The 18,695-nt window shown below is 36.6% G+C and overlaps 1 protein-coding gene across 1 annotated transcript in view; it reads right to left on the reverse strand.

The window, feature by feature from the left end:
- LOC150080837 (eukaryotic initiation factor 4A-I-like) overlaps positions 1-18,695 on the reverse strand; it is a 241,307-nt gene that overhangs the window by 122,303 nt on the left and 100,309 nt on the right. The window contains exons 4-5 of the mRNA XM_090381904.1: positions 18,175-18,314; positions 12,250-12,415 (exon numbers count right to left, since the gene is read on the reverse strand). Of these exons, the coding sequence (XP_090238030.1) occupies positions 12,250-12,415; positions 18,175-18,314 (306 nt within the window). The remainder of the gene's footprint in view (positions 1-12,249; positions 12,416-18,174; positions 18,315-18,695) is intronic.

Below are 18,695 nucleotides of genomic sequence, written 5' to 3' on the forward strand. Positions count from 1 at the left end.
CAGGGATTTTTCACCTGTCCATAGATCTGTATGGAAAGAAACGAATATTTGTAATTAATATTCAGATTGGCAAATTTTGCATATCTGATTTGGCATATACAAATATACATTTTTTGCATATTTGTGCATACTAATTTAATGTATAATTTTAACTTAATATTTTTTATGCTTTCATACATGTTAGATAATTTCCATAAACATGTCATTTTACTTTGAAAAAGAGGATGAATCCCAGGACATGGATAATTTGTGCCTAAGAAAATTAACATCTTGGTGCAGTTAATTTATGCATAAGTTACCAGAATATATAGATAACATTCTGATTAACCTTTAGAGAAATTTTAACAGAGTGCTGATATATTTGAATTATGCCTTCTCTGCTATTTATAACTACACCATCACTATTCTTCAGTTTCAGTATCATTTGTCTTTCTGTATTACTGCTCATGGCTGCTGATTTAAGTCCTTTGTTTTCCTTTAATGCTTATTCTCAGTTGAATATTATAAGTTTGTTATAAGTTGCATATGCTGACGACCAAACGCTTCTGGTCTTTGGAATTTCCCATTAATCTCTGGCAGTAATATCATGAACGATCTGTTCTTTTGGTCAGTTATTAATAAACTTATATCACCTGACAACACTAAACTTCTCTAAGTTTTTGATATCTCTCTCTCCTCCTTCCTCCATGCTTGACTCAAATTTTTGTGTTTCAGTCTAGATTACAAATTAAATTTTCAAAAACATGTCTTGATGATAAAACCACCAAATATACTGCTATACTTGCCCATCTGTCACAGCAATACCAGGGTCTTAACCACCATACTCTTCATCTTTTGTAAAAAGTGGCATTTGTTCTGATTTTTATCAATGGTGCTAGTGCCTGGTTTTGGTATATTAAGAAGGTTTCTATCAAAGAGATGCTCTTTTCCATTCAAAGGCACATATTCTTAGTGATAAATTATACCTGTTGCACTGTCTTAACTCTTGCACTATACAATTTAAATGGCCATCCAAATGGTCCAACCTTTGGACCCCCAAATTGCTTAATGAGGTTTTTGCTTCATCTCAGATATTCCATTTCCATTGACTTTTTTAGAATTCTAACATCCACTGCAATTCTAAACTTGAAAAAGACATTGCTGGAACAACTTAGACCAACTCAAGATCTGTGGTCTTCTTCTTCCAATGGTATGGTTGCAAGAAATCTTATTAAAATGAAAAACTTATTACATTTTAGAGCACACTTTTGCAAAGCAAAATGTCTTTTGCTTTACAAAAGTCTGCTCTAAAATGGTTTTAAGACTTACACTTTTTTCCCTAACTGGTCATAGTGCCCTTCATACTAACTTGGCTATATTTAATCTGTCTAATTCTTCCCTCTGTAACAGTGGCAGCCAGTTGACTTGGCACATTCTTTTCACCTGTCCATGAGACTCTGATCTTCATCAACCACTTTCTGGATAACAAACCATGTTTCTTGGATTCCAAAGAAATTTTAAAAGAACAGTTTTAACATTTGTTAAAAGAATTCAAAAGAACAGTTTCTGCAAGATACTGTTCATAAAACCATTGCCAGACATGGGCAACTCAACACTACTTCAGTTCCTGGATCTACTGATATACCAGCTCCACATTCAAGAACAGGCCATCATCAAGTTTGTGATACCACGATCATCACTACTATCATCTTGAGTTCACATAGCCACCTTCATTACTGCCCTCAGACTTGGAAAATTCCTAATCATACCATTGCAGAATGCTGAGTGATTACTACACTGGCATGCAATACTTAAGGACTAACACTATTTCTAAAGGTTACAACCACAAAATCTTTACTTAAGGTACTCTTTACTGATGAGAGTAGATTCAGTCTCAGCATCGATTCTGGACATCAGCTAATCTAGCGAGAGGTTGGCACACAGTATCACTGAAAGGGATCGATATGGCAGCCGATGGTGTTCTCGTCTAGGTAGGCGATATCTTGGATGGACGTACAAAACTCCAGATACTGGAAGGTGCTACTGTACTGGGGTAATCCTTCCCCATGTGCATCTGTTCCGAGGTGCTATTGGCCCCGGGTTCGTGTTTATGGATGATAATGCCACACCCCCATCGCACTGCAGCTGTTGATATGCTTTTAGAAAATAAGGATATGGATTGGCCTTCCTCGTCCTCCTGATTTAAATCCCATCAAACACATATGGGACGCCCTGGGGAGACGCCTATCTGAAAATGTTTTCAGATAGGCGGTTTTCATCCACCAGAAAATGTTTACCAGCTGAAGACGGTGCTGACAGAGGAATGGATGATGTTACTGAAAAAACTTATCAACAACATTGTTCAAAGTATGGAGAGGCGGTGCAAAGCCTGCATCAGCATTATGGGCAGCCATATCTCCTACTGAGGACCATTTTCCTTTGTTCAATCTTTGGCAGTGATACATCTGTATCATGGCAGCCAGTGCTATGTTGCTATTTTTGAATAAAGTCCCTCTGTATCTCACAAGGTTCTTTGGTATGCTTTTCCCATATCCAGGCCACTCCTATGAGAAGCTACAGGAGAAAACCTGACTGATCCTTAAATTTTGCACACCAGTGTATGTTTCCTGTCTACTATCTATTGCTGGCCTCATGCTGGTTCTGAAGAAGGATCATATGCTGGCACAGGTTATCCTGCATAGGATCTTTCTCTTCTATTTCCTTTTTACATTTTATTCCTCCCCTCTTTGTTCCATGGTGTGGGATTTGTTGTCATGTGTTGAATGTCCCAAACTCAGTTGGGACATTCAACACGTGACACTTTAGACTGCCACAGTTTGCGCTTTTTTTTAAATTTTTTTATATGCAAAACCCCAAACACGAGAGGTATTAGAACCTATACTACTTAGTACAGTGCTTGGGTTGGAGGTTGAGAAGATGAAAGAAGAGATTTGTTGACATTGGACTTGAATTTCTGTAGACTGTAATTTTCAGGAAATACGTATGAAGGAAGGTTGTTCCAGAAAACGGCAGTTGAGTGAATAAACAAGGAAGATAAGTTGGTTCTGTGAGTTTGAAGTTGGACAGTAAATGTATGTTGGCAGCACGTGTTTGGACTGTTTTGAAAGTGAGAGCGGGAATTAGAGAAACCAATTCAGAAGAACAGTGTCACAGAAGTATCTGTAGAAAAGGCATGCAGCAGAAACAGTACGTCTATGAGACAGAGAGAGGAGAGACTGTTAGAGATGAATCATTAATTAACCTAACTGCCCTCTTCTGAATGGAATCAAGAAGCCTGAGAGAGATATTTTGGGGATACCACCCCAGATGTGGGAACAATATTCCATGGCAGGGCGGATTTGCGATTTGTACAGAGTGAACAGCTGTTTGGAAGAAAAGTAATGACGAGAGCAAAAGAGAAAACCAAGTTTTTTAGATACAGTGGAAGCAATATTTGTAATGTGCTTGTGCCAAGGGAGATTAGAAGTCAGGCTAATCCCCAAAAGAGATATCATTTTGTCTAGAAATCGGAGTGTCACCAAAGTTAAGCATAGGAGCAGAAGAATCCTTTTTGCAAGATATAAGACAAGACTGAGTTTTAGAAGAGTTGAAATTTTAGAAAAGTTGTCTTTGTCCCACTGGAGGATTACCTGGAGATCGGCATTTAAGGTATTGGTAGCAGATTTTCGAGAAGTTGAAACTGATTGAGCAGGGCAATCATCGGCAAAACTATGGATAGGATTTCCAGTTAATGGAAGGTCCTTAATATACAAGAGGAAAAGAGTGGAGGAAAGAACTAAACCTTGGGGCACACCGGCATTAGTGGGGAAATCAGAAGACAGAGCCATCTACCATCACCCTCGGTGAGCGATCGGAGAGAAAACTGGAAAACTAATTACAAAAAACAGTTGGCAAACTATAAGACTGGAACACTTTGGTGACACTCTAGAAATCGGAGTGTCACCTAAGCTAAGCAGAGGAGCAGAAGAATCCTTTTTGCAAGATATAAGACAAGACTGAGTTTTAGAAGGGTTGAAATCAACTAAGTTGTCTTTGTCCCACTGGAGGATTACCTGGAGATCAGCATTTATGGAACTGGTAGCAGATATCAGAGAGAAGTTGAAGCTGATTGAGCAGGGCAAGGTTTCTCAAAATGGAAAGTGGAATGCAATGTGCTGTCATCGGCAAAACTATGGATAGGAATTCCAGTCAATGGAAGAAAAGTCATTAATATATAAGAGGAAAAGAGTGGGGGAAAGAAATGAACCTTGGAGGACACCAGCATTACTGGAAAAGTTAGAAGACAGAGAGCCATCTACCATCACCCTCAGTGAGCGATCAGAGAGAAAACTACATAACCAATTACAAAAAACAGTAGGCAAACCATAAGATGGAAGCTTGTTTAGAAGACCTTTATGCCAAACACGATCTTGACATCTCAAAAGATCTTTGAGATGTCAAGAGCAACTGCTTGAGTTTCACCGAACTTTTCCATTGAATTAGTCCATAAATGTGTAACATAAGCCAGAATATTACCAGTGAATCGACACCGGCAGAATCCATACTGGCGATCATTGATCAGACGGAAGGTTTCTAGGTACTTTAAGAATTGGCGGTTAATTGATTTCTCCATTGCATTAGAAAGAGTAGAAGTAATTGCAATGGGACGATAATTGGATGGGAGGGATTTATCACTCTTTTTAGGAATTGGCTGGATATGAGAAAATTTCCAAGCAGAAGGAAAATCACCTTTGGAATAAGAAAGTGAAAAAAAGGCGGCAAAGAATAGGAGTAAGTACAGGAGCACAGGTTTTGAGAACAAGTGGAAAAATACCATCAGGACCTGGAGCTTTCTTAGCATCAAGAATCGTCAAAATCCTTCTGACATCCTTTTGACGGAAGACCACAGGAGGCATTGAAAGGAGCGTGTTGGGAATGGTGGGAGGTGTTTTATCAAGATCATTAATATACGAGTTGGAAGAAAAATGGGATGCCAGCAGGTCAGCTTTATCCTTGTCTGAAGTGCCAACAGAACCATCTGGTTTGGAAAGAGGTGGGAGCAGAGATCGGCAGAAGTTACAGCCAATAGCTTTGGCAAGAGACCAGAATGCTTGGCTACCATCAGGGCCAGAAGCAAGTTTTCTACTCTTAGCCTGTTCAAACTCTAGTTTGGACTGATTAATAACTGCTTTACAATTGTTGTGAGCTTTCGTATAGGCAGAAAATGAAACTGAAGAATTAGAAACAAGCCAATTATGATATGCAATGTTCTTCTCTTGAACAGCCTTAGCACATTTATTGGAAAACCAAGGTTTAGATAAGGGATGAGATTGTAAAGTGGAGTGTGGGATAAAGGATTCCATTCCTGCAAGAATAATTTCACTGACATGATCTGAGCAAATGTTGACATCAGAAGTTTTGAAACAGTAATCCAACCAAGGAAAAGAAATCTCACAGGTCATCCCTTTTGCATTCTTGTAATGCCAAACAATACGAAGTTGGGAATAGCCATGAGAAAAAAAACGCTCCCCTGTAGAGGAGACAATCACCAGGCTGCGATCTGAGGTGCCTAAAGAACCTCTCACTTCGACCGTGTACTTAGAACGGTTGTTTGTGAGAAAAAGATCAAGCATGTTGGCTATATGGTTAGGATTGTCCAGTATTCTTGTAGGAAAATGAACACTTTGTGCAAGGTTATTAGTAATTGCAAGTCTCAGCATCTCAACCAGCTGGGTCGGTGTGACTAGAAAACAGATGCCAGCTGGAGTTGTGAACATTAAAATCACCTCATTGTTAGGAAAGTTGTACTGGAGAAAGTCAAATTGCAAAGAGAAGTCAAAGAGCTCCAAGTGATTAGTGGAGTTGGGAGAACAGTAGAGATAACAGATGGATTTGACACAATGAGGTAGAGAGATTTTAAGCAAGAGAAGATCGAAAAGAGGAGATTCCAAATTACCAAGCCTCTGACAGAGAATATCGGAACGGACATATGCACAAGTACCACCTTTGAGACGAAAGGAATCATACAGCGAATAATTTGGGCAACTGAGATGAGCAGTAATTAAATCAACTGATAACTGAGATTCTGTCAGAAAAAGTAAATGGGGTTGGCAGACTGCAAGCAGAAATGGATGTCGTTGAGATTAGAATTGAGACCACGTATATTTGTGAAATGAATTAGGAAGTCTTTGGGAGGTTTAGATCTTTTCGCAGATAATCTTACTCTATTAGTTTGACAATTCATGGTGTATTCAATAGTAAGAAAAAGCGGGTGGGAAATGATGTCAGAAGTAATGAAATTTGTGGATAGGGCGGACACATGGTAAGAATATACCCAGATCCTTGACATAACGATCACAATTGTGATCACAATTTTCATTCCTATGATCACGACATACGGTTGAAAAGCGTTTGTCAGCTTCAGGAAGTAAAACCGTTTTTGCAATTTTTTTGTTAATTGTGTTAAATTTATTTTTAATTGAGTTTTAATTATTTTTTAGAATTTTTTTTAAAAAATCTAAATATTTTAAATTATTTGCTACTCTAATGTAAGTTTTTTGATTTTTTCATTTTGATTTCTGGAGAGTATCATACGGAAGTGTTCTATGTACTATATTGAGGTAAACTCCTCTTATTATTTTATAAATATATATATATATATATATATATATATATATATTCATACATATATATATATACAGCAATACCCCACATAGAACCGACAATTGGTACCGAAACTGTTCCATGTTATGTGAAACCGCACTGATTGAAGTATAATTATAAGGTTTTAATTGAATGCATACTAGAGAAAGTCTATAAACAAATTATAATAAATCTGTAAACAATTTGCACTTAATAGCCAATTAAAAGGATTTGGAATAAAAAAAAATATTGCAAAAATTTTATTAATGAAAAGGTAACAACACTGAGAGATGAGAAAAAAGCTTTGTTTATTTAGTATTTCAATAATAAAGTCTGGTGAAGTCGTCTCTTCTTTTTTTTTGGCATACAAGTCTTTGTGGCATCGAATCCCATCTTGTAAAATTTGGGGTATCTTGATGCTACGTTCAATATCCGGATCTCTATTCATAATCACCTCTTAGGCCACGTCAATCCACCAAAAAGCTTTCTCCAATTCTTCTGTTGAAAATTATTTTGGTTCCACTTCAGTTTTATTCGCTTCAGAACTGTTTTCCTCTTCTTCATATGCAGTTTGCTCATCAATTTCAAGGAGAGTTGCATCATCTAAGTCATTTGCATATGAGTAAGTGCAGTCACGTACATTGGCAATGTTCAAAGTTTCGAATCCCAAGTCTCTTCCAATCTTCAACAACGTCTTCAGTGATTGTCTGAATTTGCGATTCAAAACCAGCGAAATCATTTGCCAAATGGGGCAAAACATGCTGCCGAACAGAATACATGTTGGTGGCAGCGATTTCTAGCCAAGATGCAAATATAGTTTTGATCGTATTTAGAGGGGTAAAAAATAATTTGTGAAATGAAAAGCTATCACATCATCTTGTCAGGATGGAATTAAAAATACTGAACACTGTTCCATGTTGCTACTGACTGCCCGAAGGGAGCTATTGGCACATGTGCATGTGAGACAATAGAGTTGGCACCGTAACATATATTTATGCGTACCTAGGCTATGACAATGCAGCATATATGTAGAGTAAGTGTCTAGGCTATTGAATGTGTTTTAATATGTACAGTAAATTTTTGACTTAAACTTAATTGAAAACAGTGTTATAGTGAAACCCGTACTGTTTGAAGCCGTGCTAAGCGAGGTATTGCTGTACATACATATATATACAAACATACATATAAGTGAACCAATTGTAAAAGCGGGATCCACTGTGTGCATGCAGAGAGAGACTTAAAAAAAAAAAAATAATAAATAAATATAAATATATATATATATATATATATATATACAGGGTGTCTCAAAAATACATGGCATAACTTCAGGAATGAGTTCCTCATATGTAAACAAAAATATTTTATATCAACATAGTTCCAGAAATGCTTGGTTTCTGAGTTTTGAAGGTCTGTCTATGACACTTAACTGTTCATATTACCTTATAGTTCATTGTTCAAAATGCCCACCTTCTGCCTGAATATAGGCCTCAAATCGATGTTTCATGGACTCGCGAAGATGATGCCAAATTCCTGGCATGTTTCGCATTGTCTCACAACCTGCCACAATTCGATTGTGGAGAGTTTCCACATCAGCTACCGGAGTCGAATACACCAATGACTTTAAATGGCCCCAGAAGAAGAAATCTAGTGGGTTTATATCAGGTGAGCGTGGAGGCCAGGCAGTTGGTCCACCTCTCTACTTCAGGAGTTGTAGATCTTGGTTGTCCTCTGTTGGCAGCATGGGGTGTAAAGGTCCCATGTTCACAAAGGCGGCGATGGATACCTTTGGACGTTTTCCTGTCTGGACATCTTCGTTCTGGGAACCTTTCGTGGTACAAACAATGAGCCTCCAGAACATTGCTATTGCCATCCGCCAAACCGTACATAAAGTGCATATCCGCTTGCTACTGATTTGAGTACATGGTCGGAATGGAAAACCACCAGATTCTGTCAGTACCTTGTGATGAAGGAAATCACTTGCGGGAGATAAGATATTCTGGTTAATAACTCGGGAACCAAGCATTTCCGGAACTATGTTGATATAAAATATTCTTATTGTCTACATATGAGGAACTCATTCCTCAAGTCATGCCATGTATTTTTGACACACACACACAGAGCGAGCGAGCGAGCGAGCGAGCGAGAGAGAGAGAGAGAGAGAAATATTATACAGTTTAAATTAAAACCAATTGACTTTGAGAAGGTAAAACCTGTAGAGATAGTGTTTTATAAAGTTACAATCTTAGTAATTGATTGATAAGAACTATACAGTGGGCCTCATACCACGAACTTAAATTGTTCCATGAACCAGTTCGTGCTACAAAATGTGATTTCCCATAGTATCCTATGGGAAATAAATTAATTGGTACCAGACCCTCCACAAAAAAAGGCCACCATTTACATACACTATTTATTCTTCTTCATGCTTACAGGTTCTTCATGTTCAGAAGCTTCAGGTTCTTTAAGTTCTTCTGCCTGTTTCTGCTTTTTAGCATTAGAGAATCTATCTAGTGCTGATTGCTTTTCTCTCTTTTTAAGGAGGCTCCTGAAGTAGTGAAGCACTATGTCATTGGATAGGTCCCCCACTCTGTTCACTTCAGCTGTGTTGAAGTGCCACTCCAACACCCTGTTGTGAAGTTTCTTCCAGTCCTGAAGAATCTCCTTGATAGTAGCTGAAGGCATTGGACCTTTGGTGATGTTTTCCTCTTTCTCCTCCTGTGAGGAAACATTTTTTTTCCGTTTGCCCAACCTGATGTTTATGCAGCTCCATCAGTTCTTCCGTGGTCAGCTGCACTTCATGCTCATTAACTCCTCCACATCATCTTGTTCCACTTCCAAGTCCAGGCCCTTAGCTGCGGCCACAATGTCCTTCGTGACTTGGGCTACATTATCAGGTTTTTCTCCTTGAATATAGGTTGGCTACAGGTTTTTCCACGCAGAGTTCAGGTTCCTGACTGACACTTCACGTCAACTTTTTTCTATGAGTCTAATGGTGTGCACAATGTTAAATTCTTCCTTCCAAAATTTCCTCAATGTCATGAAGCTGGAAGCATGGCAAACTTTAAAGCACCTGGTGAAAAGTGCTTTGGTGTAGAGCTTCTTGAAGTTTGCTATGACATTCCGGTCCATTGGCTGAATTAGAGGTGTAGTGTTGGGAGGTAAGAAAACAATCTTCAGGAAGCTGAACTCCAATTCCAGGGCATCTTCTAAATCAAGTGGGTGGCCAGGTGCATTATCCATGGTGAGGACAGCCTTCAGTGGCAAGTTCTTTTCCTCCAGGTATTTCTTCACTGTAGGTGCAGAGACTTCAAGCACCCAGTCCTTGAAAAGAAGCTTAGTAACCCAAGCTTTTGGGTTAGATTTCCAGTAGACTCCTTTGACAATTGAGTGCTTCTTAAATGCTCTTGGTGTTTCAGAATGATACACCAAGAGAGGAGTATCATTCTTCCACCAATCTTCAGGTCTCCACTAGCACTGGCAGCAAAGAGGAGAGTCAGCCCGTCCTTCATAGGCTTGTGGCCTGGTAGAGCTTGTTCTTCCTTTGTGATGTAGGTTTTACTGGGCATTTTTTTTCCAGAAAAGCCCAGTTTCATCACAGTTGAAGACCTGTTGTGGTGAATACCCTTCATCTTTCATGAGCTTCTGAAATTTCTTGGCAAATTTATCAACAGCTTCTTTATCGGCACTTGCTGCCTCCCCATGCCTTATGACACTGTGAATGCCAGTCCTCCCCCTTAAACTTCTGAAACCACTCCCTGCTTGGCTTTCAGACATATGACTTCTTTGCTGATGGTATCTCCTGCCATTTGCCTTTGGTGGATTCATAGTAGCAACAAGTTCTCCATTTCTTCAATGATGGGGTTTCTTAGGGTACTTAATTTGGTCACTCCCTTTGCAACCTCAACATTCTTGATGGTCTCCTTGTTCTCCAAGATGGTTCCAATAGTGGATTTGTTGACTCCATATTCAATTGCCAGATCAACTACCCTATCTCCTTTTTCATGCTTGGCATGATGCCTTTCTTGGTTTCAATAGAGATTTTCTTGAGTGTTTTCTTGGGCTGACTTACACCGACACTTTTCTTAGGACTCATTTTTTAATCTTTTCAAAATCTTTTTTAAACTCTTTTCGAAAGAAAGACATGGCGAATAAAACAGAATGTGTGTTTTGTTTGTATTAACCACTTCCCTGATTATCCCAAGTTAGGCATTTTAATGTCATAAATTATTACCCCGAGATATCTTGTGGTTGCGTATGAATTTGTGTTCTTTCAATAATTACCCGAGTGAAGTCGTCAGAAGCAGTGAAGCTGTCGGCGCATGGTAAAGTAGTGCTTTCATCGCAATATCGCTCTTGTGGTCGTTCGCCAGTGGGTGCGTTTCTTGGAAGATTTTTATCTGAGACAAGCGTCAGATGACGCCTACTGATACCTTGCATATTGCTGTCGCCTGGTGTTCTTTCCTGAGCACTGTGCTGCACAAGGTTGTGCATTTCATTTTCAAGAATTAATTATGGTTAATGACTGAAGAATATTTCAGTTCTGACCGAGATAATAATTCTAGGAATATACAACATTGAATATCTCATTGAATACTTCAATTTGTTCCATAATCAAGCACCATATTACATGGCATAAAAGAAATAAAAATCATTATTTAAAAAATTAGTATTTTTTTGATACGAAAATAGGGAAAAATAGTAAGGAAAGAGGTTAAAACCAGGGCCCATGAACCGGGGTTCGTCGTACTAAAAGTTCGTCATATGGGGCGTTCGCAGTACGAAGCCCCACTGTATTTACTTTTCACTTCAGTGAATCACTGAAAAATAAAAAAATTCAATTAATTTTAAGAAAAAATAGAATGTGCCTGAAATGTCACGCACCGCATACATCACCTACTTGTAATGGAAGTAGGTTATCAGATGTTTAGACTTTACTTAAGATAAAGTTCAATTCATATCACATTTCCAGTGTGTTTCACTGGGCTCTGTAAAGCTTTTAAGATCAATCATAACCAATCCCACTCCCACAAGTATTATTCATATAAATGAAAGTATATTTTGTATATTACTCTAGAATGAAAAGTTGAATCGAGGCCAAATTTCAACTTGTGTTCTGTTGGTCATCCTTGGGGAAAATTAAGTCCACTTATGATTTCACAGCCCTTATTCCTTACCTCTATCTACAAAAAACAGCATAAATGAAAGTGTGTTTTTCACATTAATCAACAAGAAAAATGTGGATTGTTAACAAATTTTCAACATTCATTCTGTTGGCCCCCTGGGATAGTTCTAAGGTCAATTCCGATTTCATAACATTCCTTGTCCAGTTCCCCTGCCCCCTACAGAAATAGTACTATAAATTTGGAACAAGAGATCTGATCCATTTAAAAATTTCAATGTTACTTAGAATATTTTAGGAATCTTTGTAACAAATTTTCATGTCAATACGTTGACTTATTTTGTTATAAATCATAGATTATTACTAATTGAAAATGTGCCTGAAATGTAATGCACTGTGCACATTAACTAACTTGTATATATATGAAATTCAATTAATTTATTGAATGATATTTGAAAATAATGAAATGAGAATAAACTTGATACATAATTAAGAATTCATAAACTCACTGAGTGCTTTTCTGTTGATCATATCAAACACTCTACCAGGCGTGCCGACTACAACATGAACTCCCATTTCCAATTTTCTTATGTCCTCACGGACATTTGTGCCACCAATACAAGCATGACACTGGGCACTCATGTAATCTCCAAGAGCTATAACTACTTTCTGTATCTAGAATTATAAAATTAATATGTAAAGTTGCTTGAAAAAAATATAATATAGTCATATTTACTCTCTCTCTCTCTCTCTCTCTCTCTCTCATCGGTTAATTTACTCACTGAATTAATGTAACCCATAAAACTAAAAGAACAATTTTCCCATCATGACCAGGAAGCATTACAATCAATATCAATTTCAGACTAAAACACAGATATCAAGGCATGAATAACATACGAAACCACTATGCAACCTAAAAAAAAAAAACCTTCTGAATGTTCATGGAACACTCACCACCAATTTATGATACATTTCAACAGAAATATTTCACCATTCCACCAGCAGAATATGGGGAAAGTAAGATTAACTCAAAAAATCTAACTTATTTCCAAATTCCTTCTGAGCTCAGACTGAGACTATGGGTAGACTGGTCTGTTGGTGTTACATTATCCTACTCGAATCATCACAAAGCTTTATGACAAGGGGTACCAGCCTTGTTTAAAAATGTAAGGTACTGCATAAACATCTATAAAATCCATATTGAACATCTAAAGCTCAGTTATTGTACATGCATTTTTGTTCTCATGGACCTGTTAAGCTTATCAAGTGTCTGGCAATATCTTTCTTTATTTATAGTCTGGACTTTCTCTTAAAAAAAAAAAAAAAAATCCTCTTCCCAAACCAATGACCATAATTGTAACGATTTAGAAATTTTAGGTTTTTTTTTTCTTTACCGGAGATAATGGGTGTCACTTCCGCAGACTGGCATTTAGAATAAGGGTCATGATGGAAGATCTAGGTCTCATTACCTGGATGATGAGACCAGGATCCTCCAACCATTCACTGCCAGAGTGCAATGGGTCATGGCAGATCTCCTGCCTGAAGAATTCCATTTCTCTTATTAAAAGCTTGGGTACTCGCTTGCACCATATTTTCCTATAATCTAATGTGATACACTTCTCTTTGAAAATGGCTGATACACTTCTCTTTGAAGACCATAGTGCCTGAATCATTGCATATGTGGTTATGGTTCTTGTCCTCTCTTTCTGAATAAGTTCATCCAAAATCTTAGTGTTTTCTTCAATGACTTTGGTCCTCTAATCCTTGGCTAGTCAAAATGTCGGTGACTCCTACTTTAAAAAATGAAAACCACCATCTATGAACATTGCTTAAATTTAATTTTTTTTTTTTTTTTTTTGTTGTTATATTTTCCTGTCAGGAGAAAACTCACTGGAAAGAGTTTTCTTCTGACAAAAAGGAACTGCATCAACAACTGTTGGTGGAAACAGACATCAGCATGAATGTTCATAACTTCAGATCTGTAATAGATAGAAACTTTTATTTTAGCATGTTTATATCTTAATATCTATACCAGCAATACATAAACTTCATGGTGATACTAACGGACTGAACTGTGTAAATTCTAAAACTTTACATAGAAGCATTTTCAGTTCCAATATTTCTTTGATTTACTAACATAACTGCATTCTGAACACACTGCATAGATTAAATTCTGATGGGAAAAAGTAGTGATAAAATGAATACAGTAAGCAAAATGAATGTCACAAGTAGACCAAGGTCAATTGTATAGCAATGCACAAAGGCCAATGCAAGACTTTTTAATGATGGCTGAGCATATATGGGTGTCACTAGACTCATAAGAGCTAAAATATGCTTGTTTAGTTAAAAAAAATATATAAATACATGTCTCATATAAATGAAAACTTGTATAGCAAAGGCATGGATGTAGTTTGGAAGAAAGTTAAATTGACTGGAAAATACCATATCTAGTAAAGTAGCAGTCTCCAAATGACTACAAATTGACAGCTTAATTTCTAGTGACTGCATATTCATTATATCTATATCCTATTCCACTTAACTTTTCTCTATTTCTTGCAATTTCCTATGTTTTGGACTTTAGAAATCTCTGGAACTCCATACTGTCCAGTTTCCTGAAAGATATTCTTTTATTCAACATACCCTGATAATAGTGTCTTCTTAAAACTAGTGCTGTAGTTGAATTCCACAGCTCCTTTACAAATTTTGTAAAGGAGCTGTGGAATTCAACAGCTCCTTTACATGTGTAAAGGAGCTGTTGAATGTGTACCTTCAAATGTGTACCTATCATTTCAACCCAATTTACAACTTTAAAACTCATCCTTAACTTAAATAACTTTAATGCCTCAAAATAACTTTGACTGTCTATCAAGGTAAAATTTCTGCCCACTTAATGGTGTTATAACAAATACAGTGGCAGTAGCTTCCTTGTGTTGTGCTTCTAAACCTAATTTGTCACTGTTGGGTTGATGTCACATTATCTAACCCTCTTGAATTATGTTCAAGGTATTCAATATTTTTACATTTTACAATGCTTATGAATCTCAAAAATAAAACATTTATTATCTCATTTATGCTTTATAAGTTTCCTAGATTTAGTGTTTGCAAGGGCATATTAAATAAGTACAGTAAACCCTTGATTCAATGGACCTCAATTCAATGGACTTGAGGTCCATTTCAAAAATAGACAACAGCATCTACTAAACCAGACATTTTGTCCGTAGAGAATCTAGGGATGTAAATGCCTCAGACTGATGATATCTGCCATTGTTAAAAACATTTTAATTAACAAAAAAGCAAATTTAACTCTCAAATAATGACGAGGCCAGTTTTTCATTATCAATACCGTATAAGATAATCAGATAAAAAACCAAAATACCATATGAAGGTTTTTGTTCTCTTTTATGATCACTTAAGTAACACTATACTTCAGTGATCATAAAACAGAATGTAGAAAAATGTACGAACAAATGTCATTTACAGTTCTAGCTGTTATGAATAAACTAACCAAAACAATTCATGTCCCTTACAAGATTAACATCACAGAGCGAAGGGATCAGAATTTTCCTTACTGTCACCTTCCATTTGCATGCCTATTGTGTTGTACTCCAACAGGTGTCATCTGAACCTCCAGTCAGTTTCTACTGCCACTAAAAGGCACAACAAAATTTCAAGTTCTTCCACTCCATGCAATCAGTAAGTGCAGTATAACATTTAGTGTTTTTTTATAATTTTTTTTTTTTATTTCATAGTGCAATACTTTTTCATAACACTCTGCAACTTAGTGAATATAAGTATTTCTTTTTGATTTTATACAATTATTAATTTTAAATGAGATTTAAACTATTTTTAATAATAATACAATTTTTATATGATTACAAGCATGTATGTATTTTTTGCATTAAATCAAGATTTTGCTGCAGTTAATTTAAATTATTTCAAAGCCACCTAAACATAGAAAATATTCTACTTTGAATAATCCAAACTGCTAATGTATTAAGGAAGATGACTATTTGCTTATCAATATGCAACTATTTTCACAGCATGTGGATTGCAAAGATAATGAAATACAGGCTGGCCTCGATTAACGCGACTAATTCGTCCCGCGAGCGCATAGCGCAAAACGGAAACGCGTTAATCGAATGTAATAATCAATAGGAAAAATTATAATTGGTCCTTGACCTTCTGGAATGTCCATAAAGAATTTTAAAAATACCTTTTAAATAACTTTTTAACTGCATGCCATGTAAAAGATAATAAAAATTATAGAATTAAATGTTTATTGCTCAAAATATATAATGGAGAAACTAACTATTTGCTACGGAAATATTTGAACACAGTCGTTTGAACAGTTTTGGCTTTCGTTTTTTCATCATACAATTTCCGATAGCCGACAACAAGCTTCTCTAGGCCCTGGCGAAATAACATGCTTCTTTCGATGTTAGGATCAACATCCATTACCTTTTGTTTAAGGTTCTCTGCGATATGAAAGATTTCGCCTAGTTCTTTTACCGTTATCTCCTTTGAAGTAACATTTTCATCTGGCTCACACTCTTTATCTTCAGCTTCTTCGTGTGCACGCTGTTGCTCTATTTGAAGGAGATCATTGTCACTTAGCTGTTCTAAATGCGAATTCAGTGATTCTTGAACGTTAGCCGCATCCAAGCCTTTGAAACCAAGGTCATTACCAATATTAGTTATGTCTTCAATAACTTTTTGAACTGCATCTTTGAAGCAAGTAAAACCGTTTGCGCGGGGTAAAAGATGCTTCCAAATTGCTCTCATATTGCTGGCTGTCACTTCTTCCCATGCTGCATGAATGTTTTCAATGGCCAATCGTATGTTATATTTTTTCCAAAATTCTGGTACAGAAATTGCATTATCTCCTGTTGTAGCTTCAAGTGCCTGTGCAAAGGTTCTGCGGAGATAGTAAGCCTTGAAAGTTGCAATCTTCCCCTGTTCCATGGGTTGTAATAACGAAGTCATATTCGCCGATAAAAAAACAACTTTCACATTTTCATTTAAGTCACCAAGTGCAGAAGGATGTCCAGGTGCATTATCTAAAAGCAAAAGAGCTTTAAAAGTAAGATTTTTCTTGCAATAGGCTTCAACTGTTGGACAGAAATAAGACGTAAACCAGTCTTCAAATAGGGCTTTGGTCATCCATGCTTTTTTATTTGAACGAAAAATGACTGGAAGAGTGCGATGGCTGTATCCTTTTAAAGCCCTAGGATTTTGTGCACGGTACACAAGCATGGGCTTCAATTTAAAATCACCTTCAGCGTTACCTCCTAATAAAAGTGTTAGTCGATCTTTTGAGACTTTATACCCAGGTTGTGATGCTTCATTTGCAGCCAAATAAGTTTTAGTTGGCATCCGTTTCCAAAATACGCCTGTTTTGTCTACATTAAATATTTGCCGATCGTCGTATTCAGCATCCTGAATGATTTTTTGCAATTCTGCAGGAAATTTGGCTGCAGCACCTTCATCAGCACTAGCAGCTTCCCCTGTTACTTTAACATTATGCAGTCGTGCTCGATTTTTGAAACGTCCAAACCACCCTGAACTAGCAACAAACGTTTCAGTCTCCCCTTGATATTTTGTTTCTTTGAGCTTAGTAAAAAGGTTAATAGCTTTACTCTGAATATTGTCCTTAGATAATGGAATTCTTTTTTGATTGCAATCTTCTATCCAAATTGATAAAAGACTTTCCATTTCAATCATTATTGGAGTTCTGTTTCTGGTATTTTGTAAGACAAAAGAAGATGATGAAACTTTACCTTTCTCTTTATATTCGTCCTTACGGCTCAAGATAGTTCGTACGGTAGACTCACTGTATCCTAGATCTCTTACGATTTTCGCATGGTTTGCACCACGTTCATGTTTTTTAATAACTTCAAGTTTATCAGCTAAAGTAATAACTTTTCATTTTTTTTTTTATTACAATCACGTTGTTTTTCACTCTTTTATCCATAATTAACAGGGGTAGAAAATTAGAAATTTTAAATACGTCTGCACGTGACTTTATTAGGTGGAGACAAACAAGTAACACGTCTACTTAGTTGATGGAACACACTGAGGCGGGAAGCGGACAAACGCTTGTTTATTGGCAGTCAGACATTTAGCGCGCGATTCGAATCTATTTCAACTTTTAGAAATAAAAGATCGCGTTAACTGGAAATTTGCATCGCGTAAAGTAAAAAGTGGTATCATTTTTTCAAATCGCGGTAACTGAAAATCGTATTAATCGAACTCGCGTTAAGCGAGCCCTGCCTGTACTCAAAACAATAACAATACTTGAATGGTATCCCACACTATTATTTTTTTTATCTTTAAAAATTATAGCCTACACCAGCTAGTGCACGTGAACAAAATATTCCAATAATTTAAATAACAAAGGACCACATTTAATATGGAGAGGAATGTATTTAACATACCTGCTGAGCAAGTTCTCTAGTAGGAGCCAAAATAAGTGCTTGGCATTCTCTTAAATTTGTATTTATTTGCTGAAGAATAGCAATTGAAAAAGTTGCTGTTTTGCCAGTACCAGATTGAGCTTGTGCTATTACATCATCACCTGAAATGATTTAGAATTAATATATTTATAAGTAGATTATAAATATTAAAAAGAAAAATTTAACAAGGAATGAATACTGTTTTATTAAGCATTTCTATTGTAACTTATAGGCAAAATGAATGTCATTACATCAATTATCAAAAAAATTGCAAAAACAGTTCACATCAAATTTAAATATTTAAATTTATGCACCTGCAATTTAGTGAAATTATTTCCAGAACCACTTATATAATACAGTTGAACTTGGTTATAACAAGCATGGAAATAGCGAGATCACGGCTGTAACAAGCAAAAAGCCATAATGATTTTAATTTATGCGTATTCCCATACAATCGCTTACTGTTATAACAAGTGCACTATATGGATATACCGAACAAATTT

The sequence above is a fragment of the Mastigoproctus giganteus genome, chromosome 9 (genome assembly GCF_048544385.1).
Source record: "Mastigoproctus giganteus isolate SK-2022 chromosome 9, ASM4854438v1, whole genome shotgun sequence".
NCBI lineage: Eukaryota > Metazoa > Arthropoda > Arachnida > Uropygi > Thelyphonidae > Mastigoproctus > Mastigoproctus giganteus.